We start from the raw sequence: 26872 nt of genomic DNA, 5'->3' as shown, positions 1-26872 counted from the left end.
TTTATTGACTAGTTCAACTGATTTTGAGAGTGGTTGGCATGCATACTCTTTATAGCGATGTATAGTCTTGATCAATAACCCGTGTGCATATGTTAGTGATACATTGTTTGTGACTGTTATTTACCTTCAAGTTACTGTTTTACCAAGGTCATACTGTGCTTCTCACTCAAGCTTCCTGTTTTGTTCTTTCTGTCCCTTTGATCTCCAGAATAATTTCCCAGCCAGCAGTAAACCACGTCTAGCAGATCTCAAATCCACAGTGGATTTATTGACTAGCATTACATTCTTCAGATTGAAGGTATGATATCGTCCCTCTAAATCTGATCAAGGAATCGAAAGCTGTATTGCCTTTTTTGTTGTTTTATACTGTATATGGGATTTACAGGGATGTGGGTCTTATTTGTAATACATATATTGAGTGACAGATCCTATAGAGATGAATAATTCAATTGTGTTTCATACAGTCTTGAGTAAACGCTCAGTCATTTCTTTCTGCCTGAGTTCATACAGTAGAAAGGGATAATAGAAGGTTTGAGATGAAGATTGATTTCTTTGTGCTGAAAGAGAGAGGCCTTTGTGCGGGCTTTCATAACTGAGATTAGTCACTATTGATTTGACAGCGTATTGCTTGTTAGCGGGAGTTATATTGTTTTTATATAGACATACTCTTGTCTTCTCTGACACCCCCTGTGTCCAGGTTTTGGAACTGCAATCTCCCCCGCGTGCGGCCCATGTGGTTAGGGACTGTGTGAAAGCATGCCTCAACTCCACATATGAGTACATCTTTAACAACTGCCAAGAGCTGTACAACAGACAGTTTCAGCCGGCCGTGGAGCCTGTGAGTAAAAACATTCACATCATGCACAGGTGTATGTTTGTATACACACAGATGGGTATGCTTACACTTATGTTGAAGTTTGGAGATTAGAATATGTCATTATCAGAGGTTGAATTTCTCATGGATAATACCAACATTTCAACCTAAGACATCAGCCTGAAATGAGTAATATTTTATAGAATTGATCTGTTACCATAGAGACCCACGTTTGTGCATAAAGGTCAGGCCCATGAATCATCAGTATCATTTTGAGTTTCTTCCATAGACTGTCTGTCTGTCTGTCTGTCTGTTTTTTGGACTGTTTGTCTATCTGTCTGACTGTCTATCTATCTATCTATCTATCTATCTATCTGTCTGTCTGTCTGTCTGTCTGTCTGTCTGTCTGTCTGTCTGTCTATTTCTTTTCTTTCTTTTTCTTTCTGTTGTTGCCTGTCTGTTCTGTCAATCATTGTCATTTTATTTGTCCTTCGATCTGTCATTTTGACTTTCTATCATTCTGTCTGTTGTTCCAAGTATGTGTTCTGTCTATCTTTCTGCCATTCTCTATCATTCTGTTTGTCATTCTGTCTGACTGTTATTCTTTCATTCTATTTATCATTCTGTTGGTCCATATGTCTTTCTATCTTTCTGTCTATCTAACATGTGTTTGTCTGTCTGTCAGTCATTCTGTCTCCTTATTTGTTGTTCTGTCTATCATTTTATCCATCATGTTATTGTTCTATTCGACAGAAACAAAAAGAAAAGAAAGAGGTAGAAGAGGGTGAAGAAGAGGAAGAGAAGAAGGATGAGAAAGATGAAGAAATTGCTGCTGTAGAAGAACCAGGACCAAGCATTCAGGATTTGGACTTCTGGCCGAAACTCATCACCTTGATAGTTTCCATCATAGAGGAGGACAGGAACTCCTACAGTCCGATCATAAATCAGTCAGTGACTGCACAGATACACACAATATCACACACAAACACATGAGCTGATATGTATAACCTGGTGTGTCCTGTGCAGGTTTCCTCAGGAGCTAAATGTAGGGAAAGTCAGTGCTGAGGTCATGTGGACACTCTTCGCACAGGACATGAAGTATGCACTAGAAGGTAAGAAGATATATACATTTATATGTATGGGAAGTGTGTGCGTCCTTAAAGAGGGGGGTATCACACACGGTTTCTGCCAATCTCATTTTAATCTTGAGTACATATAGAAGTAGTAGTGCATTCTTCATATCTCCAAAAAGTATTTAGTTTTATCATATTTATAAAAGATACATACACTGTACAGAGTCTTTCCGAAAACAGCTGAGCGCCTGGAGGCGTGCCTTGTGAGCGGAGCTAAAGAGTGACGAGCACGTGCAGCTTTTGCGTAGCAATCGCCTGCAAGCCATCAATGGTCAGCTGAACAAATGTATTTAAATACACACAATACACCATCACATTATCCCTGGATAACTTCTGAATCACTATAATGAATATAGCGTATAGTGAATAATGAATTTATGAATTCACTACGTTCGTGTTGTTTACATTATATGCACTTAGGCGCCTATTGCCAACAAAACAGACATTTGAAGCAGTTTTACTCACCACCTGCGGTTCCAACTCATGACCGGGATCATTATCGCTGTGACAGCTCCATCTTTTAGTTTCAAACGATCTGTAAATCCAGCGTAGAACTGGGCCTTGTTTGTGAAACCATAAGCAGCGATCCTGAGGGCTCGAGCAGCCTCAAAAAAACACAAGAGATTCTCCATTCATTTTAACCAATTGCAACTCTGTTTCTATGGTTATTTTAATAACAAATGTCGAGAGCACATCAATGTAATGTGCGAGCACAAAACTCTCAGCTCCACTTAACACTGGGTTCTTTGGGAAGCAAGGTTATCTTTCCCTCACAACCAAAATCACACTTCTTTGGTGACATTGTTGATTTCGTGAAGTCCTGTGACCTGTGCAGAGCTGATGATGACTTCCGTAAAGCAGAACCCGCGTTGATGGGCGTGCTCTTGCTCTCTGTCAAAAAAGATAGTGAAGTTTATGAGGATTTGGAAGAGTATTTTTGACACAGAAATACTCTGTCATATGTCCAACTCGTGTTTTGAAACTTTGGCCATGTTTAGAATGAGAATCCAACTCTTTAACAGTGTAAATAAGTCAAAATACATGAAATAGCATTATACCCCCCCTTTAAAGTATGTCTGTGTGTACTACAAATTTATTTGAGATTACTCCTCCTAACATCGCCCCATCTCCTTTTTATTTGTCTCTGTCTTCAGTTCTTAAACATATCGTCCTCAATCACTGGAAGAATGGTAAAGGTCAAAGGTTATATAGAGTCATGAGAGTGTGATCTTGGACTTGCATGTCTGGATATAGATCCAAGACAATCACATCACTCTGTTACATGCCAAGGGGTGCTAATCTACCCTTTTAGTTTACATTAACATATTCTCCCAGTTCTTTGACCCTTTGAATTAATCAAGTAATGTGAATTTGCATATGAAATCTGTTGCGATTCAAATATAGTTGGCACTATCAAACACTTTAATGACAGCTTCTATGATTTTGGCACAAAGTGAAATATTAGTATTGGATGATTATGTATAGTATCTGCCCTACTTCTTCCTTGTCACCACAGCTGAGTGGGCCAAGCTTCTAGGTACTGAATAATAATAAATATGATCAGTGTTATGTTAATGTGCTCATTGTGACAAGCTGTGTGCTTTGCATTGTGGAGGTTTTATTTCAAAAGAGCAATGCAAATCCTGTTTTCGATGATAAGAGTTCAAAACATTAAAGGTTCAAAACACTTTTTTTTGGTCTCAAGTCCTCACTCTCTCATTGCTACAGCAGAGTTAGAGAATAGAACCCCCGGTTTCGTTTTAGATCTTCCGAGTAGGAGTAAACCGGAGTTAGACACCTCATTGAAAAAAAAAAAAAATCTTTTCCTTTTGATGCCAGCCACCTTTTCTTTTGAAACTACCCTTTTTATTGCACTTTTTTATTCTTTCTCAAGTGTTCTTCATCTCTTTCGTCTCTCCTGCCTTGTTTTCTTGTTTTTAGCACCTGCCACATTTCATATTCGCAGACTTGATTTTTACGCTGGTAAGATATATGGTTAAGTAACTGTGAGAATGTATACTGTGCACGTGTACACTGCTGTTCAAAAGTTTGGGTTGGTAAGAGTTTTTAGTGTTTTTGAAAGAAGTCACTTATGCTCACCAAGGTTGCATTTATTTAATCATAAATACAGTAAAAACTTTTTTTTTTGGATAAATTTAATGCATCCTAGCTGAATAAAAGTATTAATTTATGTTTAAAAGAAAATCTTAATGACTTCAAACATTTGAATGGTAGTGTATGTAGTGTGTGAAATGCGTTTTCTTAGCGTTAGCCTCTGTGAGTGATTACAGCTGGAGATTGAGATGAAACTGCAGTTCATTCTTAGTTTATAGCTCAGTGGAGAATAAATATGTTGAAGCCGAAGGAAATTCGTGACCAGGTAAAATGAAATTAAATATGTCGACTCATTCTTGTTGTCTCCCCAGAGCACGAGAAGATGAGGTTGTGTAAAAGTGCGGACTACATGAATCTGCATTTCAAAGTCAAATGGCTCTACAATGAATACGTCTGTGACCTACCCGCTTTCTCTGACGCTGTCCCAGAGTACCCATCGTGAGTCACGCTGCTTCTAATGCTATTTCAGAGCATCTTTGCCTAAAGTTTCCTTTTTTTCCCCCTTCAAATAATCAGCAGTTTGTTCTTCATGAGTAGTTTTATTTTCTCACTCACACTCTGTCATCACCTACAGTCCCAAATCGACTGAGATGCCATGCTGGATATTTTCCTCTGTTGTTTAAACATTCTTGACCATTTGCTGCTTTGCTGCCCCTCTGCTTTATTCCTCCTCCTATTTCTCTATATTTCTTCCTTCATTTCCCTTGTGTAGGTGGTTTCTGCCATTTGTTCTCCAGTGGCTCGCTGAGAATGAGGAAGTGTCGATGGAGTTTATGCATGGAGCCCTTGAGAGGGATAAAAGAGAGGGGGTATGGTTCAGAAACTAACTTTTCTGTGTGTACTGCTCACTTATAAATGGCTTCTTGGTTGTAGGTCTACCAGGATTTAAAACATGGTTTGTCAAATAAAATGGCTGCTTGCTGTCTACTACATGTAAGAGGGTTGATTTTTATTAAAATTAACCGACTTCAACTTTGCTTTGAGTTATGTAAAGGTCAGATTCAAACAGTTTTGAAAACTTTACCACACATTCATTTATTTTTGCTACTTTTCAAATGAATTTTATGTATACAGGTGCTGGTCATATAATTAGAATATCATCAAAAAGTTGATTTATTTCACTAATTCCATTCAAAAAGTGAAACTTGTATATTATATTCATTCATTACACACAGACTGATATATTTCAAATGTTTATTTCTTTTAATTTTGATGATTATAACTGACAACTAAGGAAAATCCCAAATTCAGTATCTCAGAAAATTAGAATATTGTGAAAAGGTTCAATATTGAAGACACCTGGTGCCACACTCTAATCAGCTAATTAACTTAAAACACCTGCAAAGGCCTTTAAATGGTCTCTCAGTCTAGTTCTGTAGGCTACACAATCATGGGGAAGACTGCTGACTCAACAGTTGTCCAAAAGACGACCATTGACACCTTGCACAAGGAGGGCAAGACACAAAAGGTCATTGCAAAAGAGGCTGGCTGTTCACAGAGCTCTGTGTCCAAGTACATTAATAGAGAGGCGAAGGGAAGGAAAAGATGTGGTAGAAAAAAAAAGTGTACAAGCAATAGGGATAACCGCACCCTGGAGAGGATTGTGAAACAAAACCCATTCAAAAATGTGGGGGAGATTCACAAAGAGTGGACTGCAGCTGGAGTCAGTGCTTCAAGAACCACTCCGCACAGACGTATGCAAGACATGGGTTTCAGCTGTTGCATTCCTTGTGTCAAGCCACTCTTGAAAAACAGACGGCGTCAGAAGCGTCTAAAGACAAAAAGGACTGGACTGCTGCTGAGTGGTCCAAAGTTATGTTCTCTGATGAAAGTCAATTTTGCATTTCCTTTGGAAATCAGGGTCCCAGAGTCTGAAGGAAGAGAGGAGAGGCACACAATCCACGTTGCTTCAGGTCCAGTGTAAAGTTTCCACAGTCAGTGATGGTTTGGGGTGCCATGTCATCTGCTGGTGTTGGTCCACTGTGTTCTCTGAGGTCCAAGGTCAACGCAGCCGTATACCAGGAAGTTTTAGAGAAGTTTTTTAGAGTTTTTGCTTCCTGCTGCTGACCAACTTTATGGAGATGCAGATTTCATTTTCCAACAGGACTTGGCACCTGCATCAACTTTTTGATGATATTCTAATTATATGACCAGCACCTGTACAGTATTATTCAAAAGTTTAGGGTTGCTACATTTTGAAAGAAAGAAAGAAAGAAAGAGAGAAAGAAAGAGAGAAAGAAAACTCTTGTACTCACCAAGGCTGCATTTATTGAATCAGATATACAGTGAAAATGGTAATATTGTGAAATATTATTACAATTTAAAATAACTGTTTTCTATTTTTTATATATTTTAAATTGTAATTGTGATGGCAAAGCTGAATTTTCTACAGCAATTACTCCAGTCTTCAGTATCACATGATCCTTCAGAAATCATTCTAATATGGTTATTTGGTGCTCACGGAACATTTCTTATAATTATAATTAAATGTTTTTACTGTCACTAGGAATGCTGTATACTGTCAATTAATCAATTTAATACATCCTTGATCAGAAGTATTAATTTCTTAAAAAAAAAAAAAGAAAGAAAGAAATTAGCTGCTCTTTTGTTGTGGTGACATTTCCACCACACGGCACCTTTTTTTTTTTCCCGTCAAAGTAATTATTTACTAAGGAAAAAAACTTTTGAACAGAATCTTTTTCATAATTTATTTTTCATCTTTTCAATCAAAATGTAATTTTGATTGCACCTTATTGCAAAAAAGGTATGAAAATATTACATATTTCTGAATATTTAGGATACATAAAATGCATAAACTTCTTATGACTTTCAGAAAAAAATCTCCTGTTGTGTATGTATGTCCAGTTTTGAACCTTTTTAGTAGACACAATAAATAAGCTAGTAAGCATATATAAAGTTTGTTCAAAAAATCCTCAGTTCAAAGAGTGCCCAGAACTAAAAATCATCTCTCCTTGCTTTTCCACAGTTCCAGCAGACATCTGAGCATGCTTTGTTTTCCTGTTCAGTCGTGGACATCTTCACTCAGCTCAACCAAAGCTTTGAGATCATCAAGAAACTAGACTGTCCTGATCCTGCAGTGGTCGCCCAGTACAACCGACGCTTTGCCAAGGTGAAAACCAGGAGCAGAGAATGACAGAAAGATGATAGATGAAAAATGGAGGCAAAAGAAATATAAGCTGCTGGCACACAAAGTGTTTGTCTTTAGACCATCACCATCTGTTTCTTAGCCTGTGAGTCATATTTAACTTAGACGTCTGATGCAGAGACATCTTTGTCGAAGCCCACACAGGTTTTGTAGGAGCTGAGATATATTTACATTTTATTAGATTTTAGTGAGGACTAAATACTAAATGGAATTGTCTAATATGATCATAATTGTGGTATTTTTATATCACTTTTTTCGGTAATCAGCATATTGAGGTATATTTCAGGGAACAAAACAACAGCGTAATGCATTTGCCCATGAAAAATTCATTAGTTTTCAACAACAAAGTCAATTTATCTGCCGTTCCAGATTACCAGCTCTGTATGAGATGTAGTTCATTTACTCTACATAACATTTAGGTGTAATAGCTGTTCATTTTTTCCCCCTTTCACTATCAGACTATCACCAAAGTGCTCCTGCAGTATTGTGCTATTCTAACTAAGAGCTTCTCCACCTATTGTGAGAAAGAAAAGACGGTGAGTGTTGACAAAAAAAGTGTTAAGATTTGTTAAACTGTATATTTCAAGCTTAAATGCTGTGTAGTTAAAAGTCCAGTTAGGTCTAAATTCTGTCTTTTTCTCTATCCTTGTGTTGTTCACTCCCTCCTGCATCTCCCGCAGCCGTGTGTGTTGATGAATAACGTTCAACAGATGCGTGTGATGTTGGAGAAGATGTTTGAATCTATGGGGGCCAAACAGGTGAGGGAAATATGAAGTGATAACAGCTAATGACATGGCCATTAATAGGAGATGAGAGGTAATGGAAGTTACTGTACCGTTAACTGTGTTGCAATATTTAGTGAGCTGTCACCTAGGCAAAATTTTTATGCTTTTTTCATAGACACTTTTGCATACAGTACTGTGGTGTGTGTGTGTGTTTTTATATATATATATATATATATATATATATATATATATATATATATATATATATATATATATATATATATATATATATATATATATATATATATATATATAATTAGGGGCGTAACGGTACATGTATTCACTCTGAACCGTCACGGTACAGACGTCAAGGTTTGGTGCAAGTCAGACGACGAATACAGTCAGTCAAAGATGATCCACACTCAATTCTAGAAGAGGGCGCACATGGTAATGCAATGCGGTTTGCTAACCATCACAACAGGAAAAAGCGCAGAAGAGACTATATATGCACCAACCCAAAACAGGAGCTTGCTAGTAGCCTATATGCTGGGTTTCGATTCATTTTTGTGATGCAAAAACTTCACCGAAAGGAAACTGGGACGGTAGAAAGCATTCTGATTGTTTTCTTTATTTCACAAAAATGTTTTATTTTTATTGGACAGTAGTGCAACAGTAGTGCAGATTACAGTGACTGTAATTTGCACTACTGTCTGTTCAAAATAAATTAAGGGAAACCTAGAGTTGGGTATATATTGATTTTTCCTTTTGTACAAAATTCGTATTGAACTGTGACCAATGTACATGACATACCGTTACACCCCATATAATAACACAAGAACCTTGGTAGAATGGTGTTTTTTGTTAATGCAACAAAAGTATGGTGCTTTATAATGTACACTACCATTCAAAATTTGGGATCAGTACGTTTTTTGGTAACACTTTATTTTAATGTGACGTAGTTACACGTTACTACATGTACTTACTATAGTAATAACAGTAATTTATGCATAATACTAACCCTAAACCAAACCCTAACCCCAACTATAACTCTATAGTAAATACATGTAGTTAATTAATATAATCTAGAGTAAGTACAATGTAACTACGTCACCAGTTTGTAACCAGTTTTTTCAATGCTTTTGAAAGAAGTCTCTTATGCTTACCAAGACTTCATTTATTTGATCAAAAATACAATAAAAACAGTAATATTATTAAGTATTTTTACAATTTAAAATGACAATTTTGTATTTGAATATATTTTCAAATGTAATTTATTCCTAATGTAACTGATTACATTTTAATGTAATTTACATGTAATTTATTTAATGTAATGGCAAAGCTTACTCCAATCTTCAGTGTCACATGATCCTTCTGAAATCATTCTAACTTGCTGATTTGTTGCTCTAAAAATGTTTCTTATTATTATCAATGTTAAAGGTTGTGCTGCCTAATATTTTTATGCTTTGATTTTTTTTTCAGGAATTGAATCTTTTGTAACATTATATATCTCTCTACTGTTACTTTTGATCAATTTAATGCAGCCTTTCTGAAAAAAAAGTATTAACTTCTTTAAAAAAAAAAAAAAAAATCTTACTGATCCCAGACTTTACCATAAGACCCTAAACTTGAATGGTAGTGTACCTAATTTAGCCAACAACATCACATGTATACTTAATAGATGAAGCAGTACCAGAATGCTCTGATTTACCGTGTATTTGTGGATATTTGTGGAAAGTTGTTTGCTTAGCAACATGCTAACATCGGAGTGAGCACTAAATGAGTTTTGTGTGCTTTTGTGAGTCTATGTAACTGGAGAAACAAGTGTATTATTTTGGTTTGATGAAGATGGGCCTACTGGCATTTTGCACTTGATATGTTTGTGTTGAAGAATGAATTGAATGTATATTATCATTCAAATGTTACCAAAGTCCCTTTAAGACAAGTCATTTCACTCGGCGGCCATCTTTGAAACGCCTCTCGGGCATCCAAGTGCATCTCCTATCTCTTTGAATGGGGAAACGTCAAATTTTCTAAAGCTGTTTGCCAAGCTTTCGATTAAATTTCATATTTGAAATCACCAATAAAATCTGACAACAACTGTCTCATAAATTTTGTTTCTAAACACTCGAATCATGAAAAAAAAATTTTTCAGGCTGGATCAAGATAATGCGCAGTCCTAAATGCGCGTCTCTTGTGCCTCATTTCGGAGGCGTGACACCACTTGTGTTATTCTATAGTCTTTGATCTTGCACACCTTTTTGAAGATTCTATTGAGACATCTGCTGGAAGACAGGAAAATTTAGTTTTTGTATGCATTTTGTGTAGATACTGTGTGTGTGTGTGTGCGTGTGTGTGTGTGTGTGTGGTGAATGTATATCCTAGCTGAGCTAACCATATATGTATTTTTGTGTGTGTGTGTGTGTAGTATACTGCTGAGGAAATGAGGGTAGGTGAAGAGATGTTTTTTTTTGTTTCTTGTTTTTTTTTAGATTAACCATCCCTAATCCTCTGTGTGATTTTGTGCATTACTATGTGTTGTATTTAGACCAGAGGTGTCCAATCCTGCTCCTGGAGTGCCACTGTCCTGCAAAGTTTAGCTCCAACCCCAGTTAAACACACCTGAACCAGCTAATCAAGGTCTTACTACACATACTAGAAACTTCCAGGCAGGTGTGTTGAGGCAAGTTGGAACTGAACTCTGCAGGACAGTGGCCCTACAGGACACAGTTTGAAAACCCCTGATTTAGACCCTTTCACTAAGTTGCAGTTCCCTTCTTGCACCACCTTTAGTGCCCCCATTTGGTTTAGCCTTCCGTAGTAGTGTTCTCTTAGTATAAAATCCCTAAAACACTTTAACTTTGATCTCTGCTTTTGCTCCCAGTTGGAGAATGAGGAGGAGCCTGAGGACGATGAGGAGGTGTGTCAAGAGACAGTGTTTATGGATAGTGTCCCAAATTAACTGCCAGTTACCTATAAATTTACCTATAAATATTTCGGTCACTTTACAATAAGGTTTCCTTTGTTAACATTAGTTAAATACTGTACTTTAGTTAACATGAACAATAACTAATATTTCTACAACATTTATTAATCTTAGCTAATGTTAATCTCAATGAACTAATGCGTTTTTAAAATCAAAAGTTGTATCTGTTAACATTAGTTAATGCACTCTGAACTAACATGAATATGAATATTTTCATTACGTAACGTTAACAAAGGTTAATAAATGCTGCAAAAATATATTTACGCATTGTTAGTTCATATTAGTTAAAGGGTTAGTTCACCCAAAAATGAAAAAAATTGTCATAATTTATGTCCTCATGTCGTTCCAAACCTGTAAGACTTCTGTTCATCTTCAGAAAACACAAATGAAGATCTTTTTAATGAAATCAGAGAGCTTTCTGTCCCTTCACTGACAGCCTACGCAACTACTGTACCACTTTGCTGCTTCAAAAAAATTATAAAGAGATTGTAAAACTAATCCATATGAATTGAGTGGTTTAGTCCAAATTTCCTGAAGAGATCACTTTATATGATTAATATATTGAATTAACGCTTTTATTCACATATAAACATTTATCGGTGAACATAAACAGAAGCTCAACCATGATTCACAAGAACAAAGCTCATTGGTTCTTGTGGAAGCTCCAACGTGCTGCGTAACACACGAGAATGAACCTCATTGGTTCTCACATGTCAAGCAAACATGCTTGAGCTTCCGTTTACCACAACTGATGTGTGAGTTGATAAATGTTTATATGTGAATAAAAGCCTAAATTAAATCTGTTCATCACATAAAGTGATCGAGTCTCTTCAGAAAATTTGGACTAAACATCTCAATTCATATGGATTAGTTTTTTAATGAACTTTTTGAAGAAAGAAATCTCTCAGATTTAATTAAAATATCTTTATTTGTGTTTCGAAGAAAAACGAAAGTCTTAGGTTTGGGGCGACATGAGGGGTGAGTAAGACAGAATTTTCATTTTTGGGTGAACTAACCCTTTAATGCATTAACTACTCTTAACAAATGAGACCTTATTGTAAAGTGTTACAAATATTCTTACCATTAGCCGTTAAAATATGTGGTGCATTTTTTTTAAAGCACCATTTATCATGATTTTGTTACTTTTTGATGCTCTCATTTGGTGCTTGGCCTCATTTAATAATATTTTCTTCCAGTTAGGCAAAAACTGTATTCGTGTATACAAATGCAAATGTATTCTTGTTTATTGAGCATATTTGTTGAAAGCTAGGGGTCACAAACACAAAATTCTGTTTCTTTTGGTCTTTCTCTGCTCAGGCCATCACTGATGATGAAGGCAATGAGGTCTGTACACTCAACACTGTGGTACAGAGGAGTGTGTGATGCCTTGAATGTGTGTGTTTGCGTGTGTGTGTGGGTGTTTTTTTAAAGATTTTGTATAAATCATCGAGGCAGTAAAAGTCTTTTGCCACTACCTACCACCTTTTTTTCTATTTTGTTTTTTGTTTTCACTATTACTCATCTTTTTCTTTATTTTTCATTACCAGTCAGATGAATCAGATGCTAAGGTGAGAAAAAGTCATATGTCTCATCTGATTCTCATCTCATTCTTTTATGAAGATGTTTATCAAACATATGAATTGTAATAAATTGCTGACAGAGATATGCAGTGACAAAGTGACTGGATGTAATGCAGCAATTACTGTACAGTATATGCCTGCTAGCAAGTTGTTGACAGTACAGAGTGCTGGAATTTTTAAGGCAGATAGTTGCGCAACCGGTCAAAAGTTTGGGGTTGTTATTTATTTATTTATTTATTTTTAATGTTTAAAAAAAAAAAAGAGTCTCTTATGTTCACCAAGGCTATGTTTATTTGGCTAAAATACAGTTAAAAACTAATATTGTTAAGATTTTACTATTTTAATATATTTAAATTAGTATAATTTATTTACTCCCGTATTCAGTGTCTCTTGATCCTTCAAAAATCATTCTAATATGCTGATTTGGTGCTCAAGTAACATTTCTTATTATGATCATTGTTGAAACAGTTGTGCTGCTTATTTATTTGTGGAAACCATGATGCAATTTTCAGGACTCTTCATTGAATAGAAAGTAAAAAAACAAACACTGCGTTTTATAAAAATATAAAAAATCAAATCTTACTGACCCCAAACTTTTAACTGTAGTGCAAGTGAAGCTGCATTTAATTTTCATATGTTCTTGTCCTTTTTTTATGTTTTAATTGTTTAGTATCTCCGTTTATTTATGTTTTGTCTGCATTCTGTGTCCGCGTCTTTCCCATCAGTCTGGCATTTCGGATTCAGAAGGATCAGAGGTACGTTAAGAGATAACGTCAGCACTTTTTAATAGATTGACTAAAATCAAAAGCTGTGCTGATAAATAGTAATCTGTCAGGTTTTCTTTTACTCATTTCATTCATGTATTGCTTTTGTAAAACGCAAGAGGATATTGTGGCTGTGAATGAAATTGCATACTCTTTTGAGTTGGTACTTATTTTGAATAAGTAATTACTTTGGGACCTCTAAAAAAGTACATTCTATATACAGTCAAACCAAAATGTATTCAGACACCTTGAACATTTCGTTACAGTTTATTCACTATAGTTTAAAAAATGGTAATAAAATATTACAAGATCTCAGAGTTAAACTGTGTCAAATAAAATAATCTTAATTATGTCAGATAACACTTAAGCAAAACATGGTCAGGTCAAAGTGTCTGAATAATTTTTGGTTCAAAATTTTTATCAATTTTACTGGTAGTCCACTGTATGAAGAATTTTTGGGTATAATATGTCAGTTTACTTTATTTTGCGATCCTCACTTACATAATTGAACTATAGTGTCCTGCACCCACTAGTAAAAATATATAAAAAAAATAAAATAAAAAAAAATAAAATATATATATATATATATATATATATATATATATATATATATATATATATATATATAGTCTTGGTTTGACTGTACGTTCTATATAGTATGAAGGTGTGTAGTTTGAATGTAGTATGAATTTGGATGTACAATACTACATTCACAATATTGTCACTGTCATGTGACCTACAATGCATCACTTCACAGATCCTGACCCATGGCCTCATGAGATAGTAAAGTGTCCATCGTACACACACTGTACAATCTCTACTTTTTGCCTACTATGAATTCAGACACACTTTTTTTTGTCACATACTGTTTTTCAGCTACATTTTAGTAGGGAAGTATGCGATTTTGAATGCAGCTAGTGTTTCTGTTCCTTTAAAACGAAAGGTGATTAAGAAAAATCTGATAGAACAGATGGGTCTTTAGATTGCAGTCACACTCTGTCATGCACATTAAACTTTAATTGACCCGTTAATTGCGACCAGATAATTTAATGTAACGCTAAAGCTTTAAAAAGAATCAGCTTTCACATTTACAGCTGGGATTTGTGCTTTAATTGATTCCTGTATCCCACAAAGAGCAGTCAATCTGAATAACAGCATCAGTGATGAATGAAATATGTTGGTTCTGTGTTCATACAGTAGATAGAGTCAGTCTAGTTAAAAAATATTGATTAGATTCTTACAAATGCTATTTTAATTGGAGGGGTGTGTGTGATGTGTCCTGTGGAGTTTGTGTTCAAGACTCCAGCTGTGACGTTAAAGTTCGCATTAGAGCTAACATCAGCATCATTACATAATATAGTCCAATTAAAACACAACTCCACATACTGCAGAGTTATACTATGAAAGTAAATAGTGAATGGAAATCAACTTTCAAAATCACATATTCTAGGGGTGAATTCACTAACAGTTGTGACACTTTTGCACATGGTATTTCACCTGCATATTTATTCACTAACCACCCACAATCCAGTTAAATCAGATGCCATTTGCTATCTGTGCCCCATTTAAGCAATTATCAGTCATTTCAGCACAAATACACTTAGAAAAAAAATCAGTTTTTTGGGGGTTTGCAGCATTTATCTGATTTGCATATTTCCCTTAGTGAATCAAGCTATAAAACTATGTAGAGTGCACAAAATAATGGCACTGTTGCAATTAATTTCGTGAATTACCCTCATCATTTTTCAATATTAAACATTTCATATTATTCATTTCTTTGTTTATCTGTGTATTTAATATTAAGTTGTTCAAAGTGTTTTGGGGATTTAATGGCTCAATCAAGGAACATCTAGTATCGTGACTCTGATTGGTGTTACTAATTGGTGCCCCACTGGATTGTAATTTGAAAATGTATGATTTATTTTTATCTGTAGATTGACAACAAAGAGACAGAGAATAAGGTTGGTTTTGTAAAGAAAAACAGTGAACCCACTTTAGTGGCTGTATTGTGTTGTGAAATCCAGTTGGTGGGTTGTGTACTTGTGTACCTTGACTATTTTTCATTCCCAATGTTTCCTGTCCTCCCTTCAGTATTGTATAAAAAAGTCAATACTAATAGTTAACTAAATATTAGTTTTGGTAGTTGGTACTGTGGTGTCACATGTCAAAGAACTGAAATACAACAGCAGCAGCTTTAGGCTTAGCAGACACTCTTCTAGCCTCCACACCTATGTGATATGATGTGTCAGTGGTTTGCTGTGTGGATTATGTTATTGTGTCCAGCCATTTTAAAAGTCAGACAGTATTTTTGGTATGTTTCAATTAATTCTGCATTTTAGAGATGACACTGTGATGACAATTCTTCCTCTGTCCTTGAGTCTATGTGAGTCAGATGTTGCCAGTCTAGCAGGGCACATGGTCCTATTTAGCATCTTTGTGAGGACCAGTTTGAGTTTTATACCATCGGACAAAGTGAGTTAAGTGAGGACATTTTGTCTGATTCTCACTTTCTAAGACCCCTTTAAAGGCCTGTTTGAGGGTTAAGACTTGGTTTTAGGGATAAGGTAATGATTGTTAAGGGTTTAGGGTAAAGGTTTGGGTTGGCACTCAGTTGTGATGGGTAAGGTTAGGGTATGGAGCTAGAGATTGCATTGTGTCAATGAATGTCCTAATAAAGATAGCTGTACAAGTGTGTGTGTGTGTGTGTGTGTGTGTGTGTGTGTGTGTGTGTGTGTTTGTGTGTGGGAAAGAAAGAAATACGGAGAGAGAGAGAGAGAGAGAGAGAGAGTCAAGTATACAGTAGCAATACATTTAATACCTCAAAGGCAGTGCCATTTGGTTTAAAAAAAAAAAATGTATCTTACAAGCAATCAGTACTATAATATGTCTGTTATATTAACATACACTGTCTACCATGCAAAAATTTGGGGTCAGTATGTTTTGTTGGTGGTGTTATATTTTTTTATAAGAAATCAATACTTTTATTCAGCAAGGAAGTATTAAACTGATTGAAAGTGACAGTAAAGCAGCAAATTTAGTTTTGCCATGTGCCTCTGAAGACTGGAGTAATGGCTACTAAAAATGAGCTTTGCCATCACAGGAATAAATTACATTTTAAAATATATAAAAATATATTTTTTTAAATGAAATAGAAAAATATTATTGTATTTTTGATCAAATAAATGCAGCCTTGGTGACCATTTTTCAAAAACATAACATCTTACTGACACAAATGGTGTGAATTTAATATATTAACATATATTTAAAAAGTTTATATATATATATATATATATATATATATATATATATATATATATATATATATATATATATATATATATATATATATAAAAAATTTAAATATGCCGTGCAGCTGCAACAGTGAGCATTTTGATGGTTTGTTAGTTTCTTTAAGTGAAACCTTAAATATCTTCTGATTGCTGTCAATGTCATGTCATGCAGAAGTTTTATATTCTGGTTGTTGTGGTTAGGCTAATTTTTCAATTCCACTCTATCTAGCTGTTTTTAATGCACAAATGCATCCTATGCGAACAGCTCCTTGAGTATTCGGCTGCTCCTGTTCAAAAATTTAGTTTTCCTCTCTCCGTCACCCTCACCCCCTGTTTTTCATCCATCTGTTATTGACTGTTGTTTTTACCATCTCTCCTTTCATCTGTATGTACAGCTTGACAGGCAGAAGGTGGGTTTGTGTGAGCTAAATGCATTAGTTTGATGTATGACCGTCGTAGTGAAGTAGTCCGTGACGTCGTATCAGATGCTTCGTGCAGATGAATCAAATATTTAGGGAGCCAGTTTCTTCAACTTCTTCCTCTTATTACCGAGTAGAATTATATATCTAGATCCTTCTTTCCTTCCCTTCAATTCTGTATGTGGAAGATATAGTGTTTGTGTTCATATATGTGCATATTTGCATTTATCAGAAGTTTTTCTTGGTTTGTTTTTGTTCTTATTGGCTTTTTATTCATTCTTTCTTTCTACAGTCTCTTTCGAAGAAAGAAAAGGTGTGTGCACTTAGTTTTTTGGGTTGTACTGTACTTTACTTAAAGCTTGTGTATATATATATATATATATATATATATATATATATATATATATATATATATATATATATATATATATATATATATATATATATATATATATATATATATATATATATATATATATATATATATATGTATATATAATGTAATGCACCTTTATGTCTATGGTGGTCAGAGCCCTGGGGATGAGCACGAGTTCTCTGAAGTGACAGCAATAATCAATCAAAAAATACTAGATGTAGTGCGGCTGAAGGCATAGAATAGAACACAAAGTCTTGAGATGACTTTTAAAAAGTTGAACTAGTCCTAACTTGGCACACCATCCTAACAACGCAGTGTTTGTGCTGCAAGATGCTGGGGAGAAAAAAAAAAACAGATGCCCCCCTCAGATTTGGGGCAGATGGTCCCCATTGGCATGTTTTTGGTAGTGTTATTATTTAGTTTTTTTATTGTTACAATGAATTGAGACAACAAGGACTCAATAAATTAATCAGAATAGACATTAAGGACATTAATAATGTCACAAAAGTTATATTTAAAATAAGTGTTTGTTCTTTTGAACTTTATCAAAGAATCCTGGGGAAAATAATAATAAATGTTTCTTGCGCACCAAATCAGCTTATTAGAATGATTTCTGAAGGATCATGATACTGAAAACTGGAATAATGATGCTGAAAATTCAGCTTTGCCATTACAGGAATAAATGACATTAAAATGGAAAACAGTTATTTTAAATTGTAATAATATTTCACAATGTACTGTTTTTGCTGTATTTTTTGATCAAATAAATAGACAGAGAGCATTGTGAGCATAAAGAGACTTTGAAAAACATTTAAAGGTACCGTTCTTCGTGATCCCATGTTTCAAACTTTAGTCAGTGTGTAATGTTGTTGTTAGAGTATAAATAAAATCTGTAAAATGTTAAAGCTCAAAGTTCAATGCCAAGCGAGATCTTTTATTTAACAGAAGTCGCCTACATCGAACGGCCAGTTTGGACTACATCCCTCTACTTCCTTCTTTAATGACGTCACTAAAACAGTTTTTTGACTAACCTCCGCCCACAGGAATACACAAGAGTTGCGTTTGTAGAGTGTGTTTGTCGCCATGTCGTCGAAACGCTTTATAAAACCCAATCACCGGGTCTGATTCCGGCTCAGATTGATAGGGTAAAATTAAAGACATGTTTACAATAACACTGAGCGCGTGCATCTCCACGTTATGGTAAGAGGCGTGACCTTTCCTAGCAAGGTTCGCTAAGCTGCTGTCGAATCACAACACAGGAACAACTGGCACAATCAGAACTCGTTACGTATTTCTGAAGGAGGGACTTCATAGAACAAGGAAGTCATCAGCCCGTTTTTATGACAGTGGAAACAGCGGTATACAGATAAGTAAATTATGTGAAAAATACTGTGTTTTTTTTTTACACGCGAAACATGAACACATGTTATATTGCACACTATAAACGCAATCAAAGCTTCAAAAAACCACGAAAAACGGGACCTTTAAAAATCTTACCAACTTCAAACTTTTGAACATTAGTGTATTTGATTTAGTATTTTATATAGTATTTTTATATTTGATGTATGTTTTTACATAATCATCATTAAAAATGATATCAGAGATATTTAACACATTTTGCTGCTTGACTTAGATAGGAGATCATCTGTAACAACTTAATTAGCAAATGTTTGCATTTATTTCCTTTATTATATTGAGTAATGCATCATTCTCAACATGCTAAAGTCATCTCTAAATATATTGCAATTCAGCAGTAAAATACATACTGTTCTTAAGGGGGCATCTTTCCCCTGCCTTACCCTTTAACTGTGGTTACAGTTATTTATGAATGATATAATGCCTTACAATGTTTATTATAAGGCATTATGTAATGTATAATTTGTGCGCATTTAGAGTTGACCTAGTCTGTATGTGCTTATAGTTTCTATGTTGTGTGTTGTATCTGTATTTCTATGTTTCTGTGAGTCATTATACTGTATGTTTGTTTCCATTTTCTGACATCAGGGGGAAAAGAAGGACAAAGAAAAGGAGGTTTGTACACAAACTCTCTCTCTGTCTGTTTGTCTGTGGTAGCATTGCTCCATAGTCTCTGGATCAACAGGACTTCGTGTGATATTGAATGCAATTTTTTTTTCTCTGTCTCAAGGATGAGAACACGACCACAGAGGTGGGTGATGGAGCCGAGGTAATAAGCTGATGTTTGTGTGTGTGTGTGTGTGTGTGTGGTACTTTCTGAAACATGATAGAACAAGGTCTCATTAGTGTGAGGAGCAAGTGTGTGTATAAAATCTGATGGGAAGGAGAGATGTGTGTTGTTTCGCTGTGATTCTGTCCCCAGGGCTCCAGTACCTCATTGTCAGAGTCTTGTTTTTAGGTGGAATAGGATTCTTGTGCCCTGATGTGAAACAATTACCCATAATTCAAAGCTTAAATAATGATGTGCCTCAGGAAAATTATATGATTTAGCTGTTGTCAGTGAATAAATGATCATTGTTTTGGTAAACAAGATAACAGATGCTTATTAAACTTTTTTTCTGTTGTCTTAGATCATTATTGTTGAGCAGAAGTTTAGAATACTCATTAGGACAATCTATGTATTTTTATGGGTAGTTTAAGGTAGTCTCAAGTTGCCAGAATTTTGACTGAAGTCTGATCAACTTACTTATTTTTGGCCAAAATTAGTGATGTGAAGTTTGGATTATTTTTCTCTCTTGGATCTTTGAATCTCTTTCTGCAAAATGAACAAATCTTTATTTATTTTCTTCAGTTGAGAGGAGTTAAATTATAACATTATTATATCCAATAGCCAAATTCCTCAAACACGTCCACATATTCAAAGACAAATTATGCGAAAAAGAAATGATTAGTTTACCTCCCCTTCTGCATCTTTTGGTCTGAGTCTTTCATTCATTTCTAATGTGATGTGACCGATGCATTTATGGATTGGATGGATTTATTCACCTTGCTACATATTTGGATCAGAGTCATACATTCACGATCGAAAGGATGTTGAATATGCACGTTCATGATAAAGTCATTTAAAAAAAAAAAAAAAAATCATTCAAAATGAGCGTTCATGACTGACACATGACTAGCCAAAACCACCCACCTAGACAGAAAGAATCTTTTTTTGTTTTGCTGAAATTAGTAGTAATTAAGTCATTACTTTTATGCAGCAAGTATTCATTAAATTGATCAAAAGTGACAGTAAAGACATTTATAATATTGTAAAATATTTCTATTTAAAATAAATACTGTTCTTTTGGACTTTCATCAAAGAAAAAAATCACATTTCCACCAAAATATTAAGCAGCAACTGTTTTTGCACTGTAAACCCTAACGCTCAAAATAATTAATTGGATTAAGTAGGACAAACTTAAATTAAACAAATTAGTTCAGTCAAATTAACTTTTATGAGTAATTAGTACTTTCTTTTTCTTTTAAGTTCACAGAACTGATATATTTTAAGGAACTGAACCGTTTCATTGTTTTGAGTTTTATGAACTCATTTCTTTCAATTTAGATGAACTTAATTTTAACTGAAGCTGGGCTGGGATTTCTATTTCCCAGCATGCTTTGCCCATGGCACCCAAAAGGGAGAGGAATTGCTAAAATTATGTGTTATATAATGTTTTTTTTTTTTTTTGTACAAGATTAATGGTAAGGGAGAGACTTACTAGTGATTAATGTTTTGTTACGCTACATTAAAACTCTTTTTTAATGTGTGTTTTTGGAGAGTTACCTTCATGGTGATTCATGGCTTCAAGTGGTGCATGTGGCTTGGTTTGAGAGCAAATATGTTAAATGCTTTATATTGCTGTACTCATTCAGCAAGTGTTATGCTATTGTTAACATGTTAGCAAATTAGCAAGTTAGCATTTTCTGAGTTAGCTTGTTATAGCTAGCTAAATTTACACTAATAAAATTAGTGTAACCTTCACATTGAGGTTGCATGAAAATTTTAAGTTGAATGTATGAATTAGTGTACTCAAACATTTCAAGTTAAGACCAATTAAAATGTATAAGTACAAAATAAAACGGTTCTGCTTACTTAAACTTTGAATTTCTTAACTTAAGTTTTGCAAACTTATTAGGGTTTGCAGTGCATTCATAATGTGAAATGTTTTCTTCCTGAACTGACACCAAATTTTCTGGACTCATAGCTGAATTCACAAATCATTGCTCTGTGAACGTAACCACAAAAAGCAACTAGTTGTCCGTCACTTCCTACACATCACACAATGCAATAGCCACTGAAACTCACACAAGACGCACACACAATCATTTTTTCATGCATGATTTCACTAACTCTGAGATGGTGATATGAGCTGTGTCATATGGAGGTTTTAGCTCCAGTTGCTGTTGGACTCCCATTTATTAAACTCTGTGTCCGCTGTAATGAGTAAATCTGGTTGTCAATCCCACGCACTGACTGTGTGAATGTAGCCTTAGACAGCGAATAGATTAGACCTCAGAACTGTCAGATTCCCAAATGCTGTTAGAGTTTGAGTTTAATTTTGAATGTTTTCCCCATTTTACTTATTCTATTCTTATTTATTTTATTCTTCAGCCCAAATGTGAGGGAAAAGAGGTGTGTGATGTTTCTCTTGGAGTTTAAACTTAAACATTCCTGCATTTATCTCAATTTTTAACATTCAGAAGCATCTGTTCCTTTGTTCAACTGTATCATTTTGTCTCTGTGACTTCTCTTTTGTTTTCATGTGTTATTTTCACCCTGTCCCTCGGTAGAAAGAGGCAACAGTCGATACAAAAAAGGTGCGATAATCATCATGGGTGTGTGTGTGTGTGAGTGAGTGTGTGTATGCTTGTGTGAGTGAGACAGTGCCATGTTGTTTTGCTAGAAGCCTGGCTATCTCTTTCCTCCTCCTGAGGCTTTCCCTATCACTGTGACAGCATAGTGCAAATATACGATCAGACGCATGCATTTATGATCAGTTCTGTGCATTCATTGGCCCTAGTGCAAGTCCAGATGTATTTGTTCACTTAAGCCACAATTAAAAATGTTACATTATTATTTCCACTAAATCCACTAAAAACCAGAAAGCATCCAAATATATATATCTGTCATTTTATACTATTGAAACTAAGATATTTTTGTAAAATGTTTTCGCTTGAAAAGTGTACTTGTGCTGTCTTTAATATAAATACCACTTGGTTTATACTTTATCTAATGCAATGACATTCATATATCATGGTTTAAGTGTCCAAATACTTTTTGGGGCCACTTTATTGTAAAGATAAAGATGCTAATGTGCCATATTTTAAAACTTTTAATAGCCATAAACTAGAAGACGAAAAACAAACGAGACCTACTTGAAAGTTTTCTCATTTTTACCACCCTGATTGCCAGAACCACTGTCGATATTGTGTGATATGTTTTAATTGTCTTTCTTTAGCAGCACTAAACTGAATAAACAAATGTTACTATTGTTCATTAAGGGAATGAAAAAGTAACTCCTGCACTCTTTGTCTTGGTATTCTTTACTCCTGCTTTAATTAAGCTGTTGTTGGATCTGACAGATATATTGCTGAAGATTTTTTTTTACCGTTGAAAAACGGCTTTAATAGAGAATGTATCCAATTTGTTTCACCTCCCTGATGCACTTGCAGAACCATGACAAACAGACATGGTGATTTTTCCCTACATCCTCTCCTCTCCTCGCCTCTGCCTAGTTTAAGTGCCATATTTTCTATTAAACTAACACTTCTTCCCGTGTGTGTGTGTGTGTGTGTGTGTGTGTGTGTGTGTGTGTGTATGTGTGTATTACTCTCTCAACAGCTCGACACAGAGGCTGCAGATATCCTCAATGACCTGCAAGGGAAGCTTAATTCTGTTCTGGATAACCTGAGTGCCATGTTTGTCAAGAGGTATACTTAAATTTCTGAGCTTGGATTTCATCTGAATGTCATTATTACAGTATTTCTGAGTGTTCTGCTTTGAAATGTCACCTTTGTCATCGTAGTTTTTTCAGACAGTAGGTTATTTTGCATTTTAAGCAACTTATATTTTGTATACTATTACATTTATACATATTTGTAAATGCTATTATACTATTATATATTATTTTGTTACTGTATATATTGAAGTTTTGTTTTTATTTTTTTTCATTTTGAGTGCACTTATAGCAAAATAATTAAAGGTGCCCAAGAATGCTTTTTCACAAGATGTAATATAAGTCTATGGTGTCTCCTGAATGTGTCTGTGAAGTTTCAGCTCAAAATACCCCATAGATTTTTTTAAATTAATTTTTTTAACTGCTTATTTTGGGGCATCATTAAATATACACTGATTTTGGCAGCTCGCCGCCCCTTTAATTCGCGTGCTCCCTGCCACACGAGCTCTCGACTATATTACAGTGCATTTACAAAGTTCACACAGCTAATATAACCCTCAAATGGATCTTTACAAGATGTTCATCATGCATGCTGTATGCATGCTTCGAATTATGTGAGTAAAGTATTTATTTTGATGTTTACGTTTGATTCTGTGTGAGTTTGAGGCTGTGATCCGTGGCTAACGGCTAATGCTACACTGTTGGAGAGATTTATAAAGAATGAAGTTGTTTATGAATTATACAGACTGCACATGTTTAAAAATGAAAATAGCGACGGCTCTTGTCTCCGTGAATACAGTAAGAAACGATGGTAACTTTAACCACATTTAACAGTACATTAGCAAAATGCTAACGAAACATTTAGAAAGACAGTTTACAAATATCACTAAAAATATCATGTTATCATGGATCATGTCAGTTATTATTGCTCCATCTGCCATTTTTCGCTGTTGTTCTTGCTGGCTTACCTTGTCTGTGCACAGATCCAGACATTAATACTGCCTTTACTTGTCTAATGCCTTGAACATGGCCTGGCATATATGTCATACATATTAATGATCCCGACTGTTACGTAACAGTCGGTGTTATGTTGAGATCCGCGTGTTTTCTGGAAGTCTTTTAAACAAATGAGATTTACATAAGAAGGAGGAAGCAATGGGGTTTGAAACTCAATGTATGTCTTTTCCATGTACTGAACTCTTGTTATTTAACTATGCCGAGGTAAATTAAAATTTTGATTCTAGGGCACCTTTAAATGCAATATAAACCAGCATTATAAAAATTCGGTAACACTTTATTTACAGTGTCATTGTTACATGTTACATTTTGTTACTGTAGTAATAATTAGAAATTATGCATAATTGCATGTAATTAACCCTCATCTTAATCCTAGACTTAATCCTTAGTAAGTGCATGCAGTTAATTATTATTACTCATTACTTAAAGGTGCAATGTGTAAATTTTAGGAGGATCTATTGACAGAAATGCAATATAAAATACATAACTATGTTTTCAGTGGTGTATAAAGACATTACATAAAGAACCGTTATGTTTTTATTACCTTAGATTAAACCATTTCTATCTACATACACCGCGGTCCCCTTACATGTTAAATCGTTTTGCGCTGGCATGTTTCTACAGTAGCCCTTAATGGACAAACTGTTCTACAGAGCGCGTTTGCTTGACTGGCTACTCTCTTCTGTCTCAGACGATGACACCTTTGTTCTGCATTGGCCACCGTAGCTTCTCTGTATTGCACATTTCCACTAGATGCCACTAAAATTGACACACTGCACTTTTAAATGTATAATTACACTGTAATACTGTAACCCACTTTATTTTAGTGTCGTTGTTACATACGTTACACGTAGTTACTATAGTAATAACTATAAATTACGCATAATTACCTTCAACTAACCCTAAACCAAACCTAATCCTAACCCTATAGTAAGTGCATGTAGTTACTTAATATTACTCAGTACTTAAATGTATAATTACAGTGTAACAAAGACACCTTAAAATAAAGTGTAACCAAAAATTCTTACAGAAAACTCTATTTTGGAAATGGTGTCAATCAGTCATCTTGTTTGTTGGGCTAATTTCAATCTTAAATCTTTATTCCATTACAATTTCTCTCTCCCTCTCGCTCTCTCTGTATGTATAGTTTCCAGGCTCGTATAAATGTATGTATGCGTCAGATGGCGGAGATCCTGTACCAGATTAAAGGGCCTCTGAATCAGAACACTCGTAACACAGCGGAGGCTGATGCAGACAACGCACTGCGGCCGCTTATGGAGTTCCTCGACGCAAAGTCAGTTCAGCTCAATTCCCTTCAGTTACATTCTGTTTCAGATCACTTGTCATTTGTTCCACACTAAGATTCTTCATGTGTGCCTATTTCTTTGCACACTTATATTCTGAATAAGAGCAGAGGACAGTGAAATAATAACCTGTCATTAGTTGAATTTCTTTGCACTGTATCTCACAAATTCCCCAGGGAAATTCTCCAGACTGCCAAATGTAACATATACATATGCATGTCTGTGTGCGATGTGTTGCAGCCTCAGCATCTTTGCAGACGTATGTGACAAGACTGTGTTGAAGCGTGTGCTAAAGGACCTCTGGAAAAACGTTCTGATCTGCATGGAGAAAACGATTGTGTTACCTCAGAGCAGCGACAGTATAGTGAGTTATTTTACAAAACATGTACACATGATGTTTAGTGTTAGACACTAAAAACTAAACTCTGTTCATTTTTGCTAGCCCATGAAACATACTATGATGCTCTGAGACCTGCTCTCACAACACTATATACAGTGGCATGAAAAAGTATGTGAACCCCTTGCAGAATCTGTGAAAATGAGAATTATTTTAATAAAATAAGAGGGATAATAAAAAAATGCGTGTTATTTTTTGTTTAGTACTGTCCTGAGTAAGATATTTTACATAAAAGATGTTTGCATTTAGTTCACAAGACAAAACAATAGCTGAATTTATTAAAATAACCCCATTCATAAGTATGTGAACCATTGATTCTCAATACTGTGTGTGGTTACCTGATGATCCACGACTGTTTTTATGTTTTGTGATGGTTGTTCATGAGTCTCTTGTTTGTCCTGAGCAGTTAAACTGAGCTCTGTTCTTCAGAAAAATCCTCCAGCTCCTGCAGATTCTTCAGTTTTCAAGCATTTTTGCATATTTGAACCCTTTCCAGCAGTGACTGTAGGATTTTGAGATCTGTGTTTTCATACTGAGGACAATTGAGGGACTCAAACTCAACTACTAAAAAAGGTTCAAACATTCACTGATGCTCCAGAAGGAAACACGATGCATTAAGAGCCGAGGGGTGAAAACTTTTGAATTCAAATATCAAGGTAAATTGTACTTAATTTTTCTGCCGGGAAACATGCAAGTATCTTCTGTTGGTTCCGAAGGGCAGTACTAAATGAAAAACAATGATATTTAAACAAAATAATAAAAATTGTGACATCTTCATCCTGTTCAAAAGTTTTCACCCCCCGACTCTTAATGCATCGCGTTTCCTTCTGGAGCATCAGTGAATGTTTGAACCTTTTTTAATAGTTGAGTTTGAGTCCCTCAGTTGTCCTCAGTATGAAAACACAGATCTCAAAATCCTACAGTCACTGCTGGA

At 35.0% G+C, this 26872-nt stretch overlaps 1 protein-coding gene and 1 long non-coding RNA gene across 2 annotated transcripts in view; both read left to right on the top strand.

The window, feature by feature from the left end:
* LOC125266170 overlaps nt 1–26872 on the top strand; it is a 124559-nt gene that overhangs the window by 91762 nt on the left and 5925 nt on the right. The window contains exons 27-38 of the mRNA XM_048186624.1: nt 209–298; nt 698–838; nt 1568–1761; nt 1841–1926; nt 4374–4500; nt 4775–4871; nt 7049–7192; nt 7687–7764; nt 7909–7986; nt 23166–23254; nt 25385–25531; nt 25782–25905. Coding sequence (XP_048042581.1) covers nt 209–298; nt 698–838; nt 1568–1761; nt 1841–1926; nt 4374–4500; nt 4775–4871; nt 7049–7192; nt 7687–7764; nt 7909–7986; nt 23166–23254; nt 25385–25531; nt 25782–25905 — 1395 coding nt within the window. The remainder of the gene's footprint in view (nt 1–208; nt 299–697; nt 839–1567; nt 1762–1840; nt 1927–4373; nt 4501–4774; nt 4872–7048; nt 7193–7686; nt 7765–7908; nt 7987–23165; nt 23255–25384; nt 25532–25781; nt 25906–26872) is intronic.
* LOC125267217 lies at nt 13966–19396 on the top strand. The gene is made up of 3 exons (XR_007184637.1): nt 13966–15241; nt 17282–17302; nt 19370–19396. It is a non-coding gene; the product is annotated as an uncharacterized LOC125267217 (long non-coding RNA).

The sequence above is a fragment of the Megalobrama amblycephala genome, linkage group LG4 (genome assembly GCF_018812025.1).
Source record: "Megalobrama amblycephala isolate DHTTF-2021 linkage group LG4, ASM1881202v1, whole genome shotgun sequence".
In the NCBI taxonomy this organism is placed as follows: Eukaryota; Metazoa; Chordata; class Actinopteri; order Cypriniformes; family Xenocyprididae; genus Megalobrama; species Megalobrama amblycephala.
Note: the sequence above shows the minus strand (reverse complement) of the source record. Positions and strands in the feature narration are given on the sequence as shown.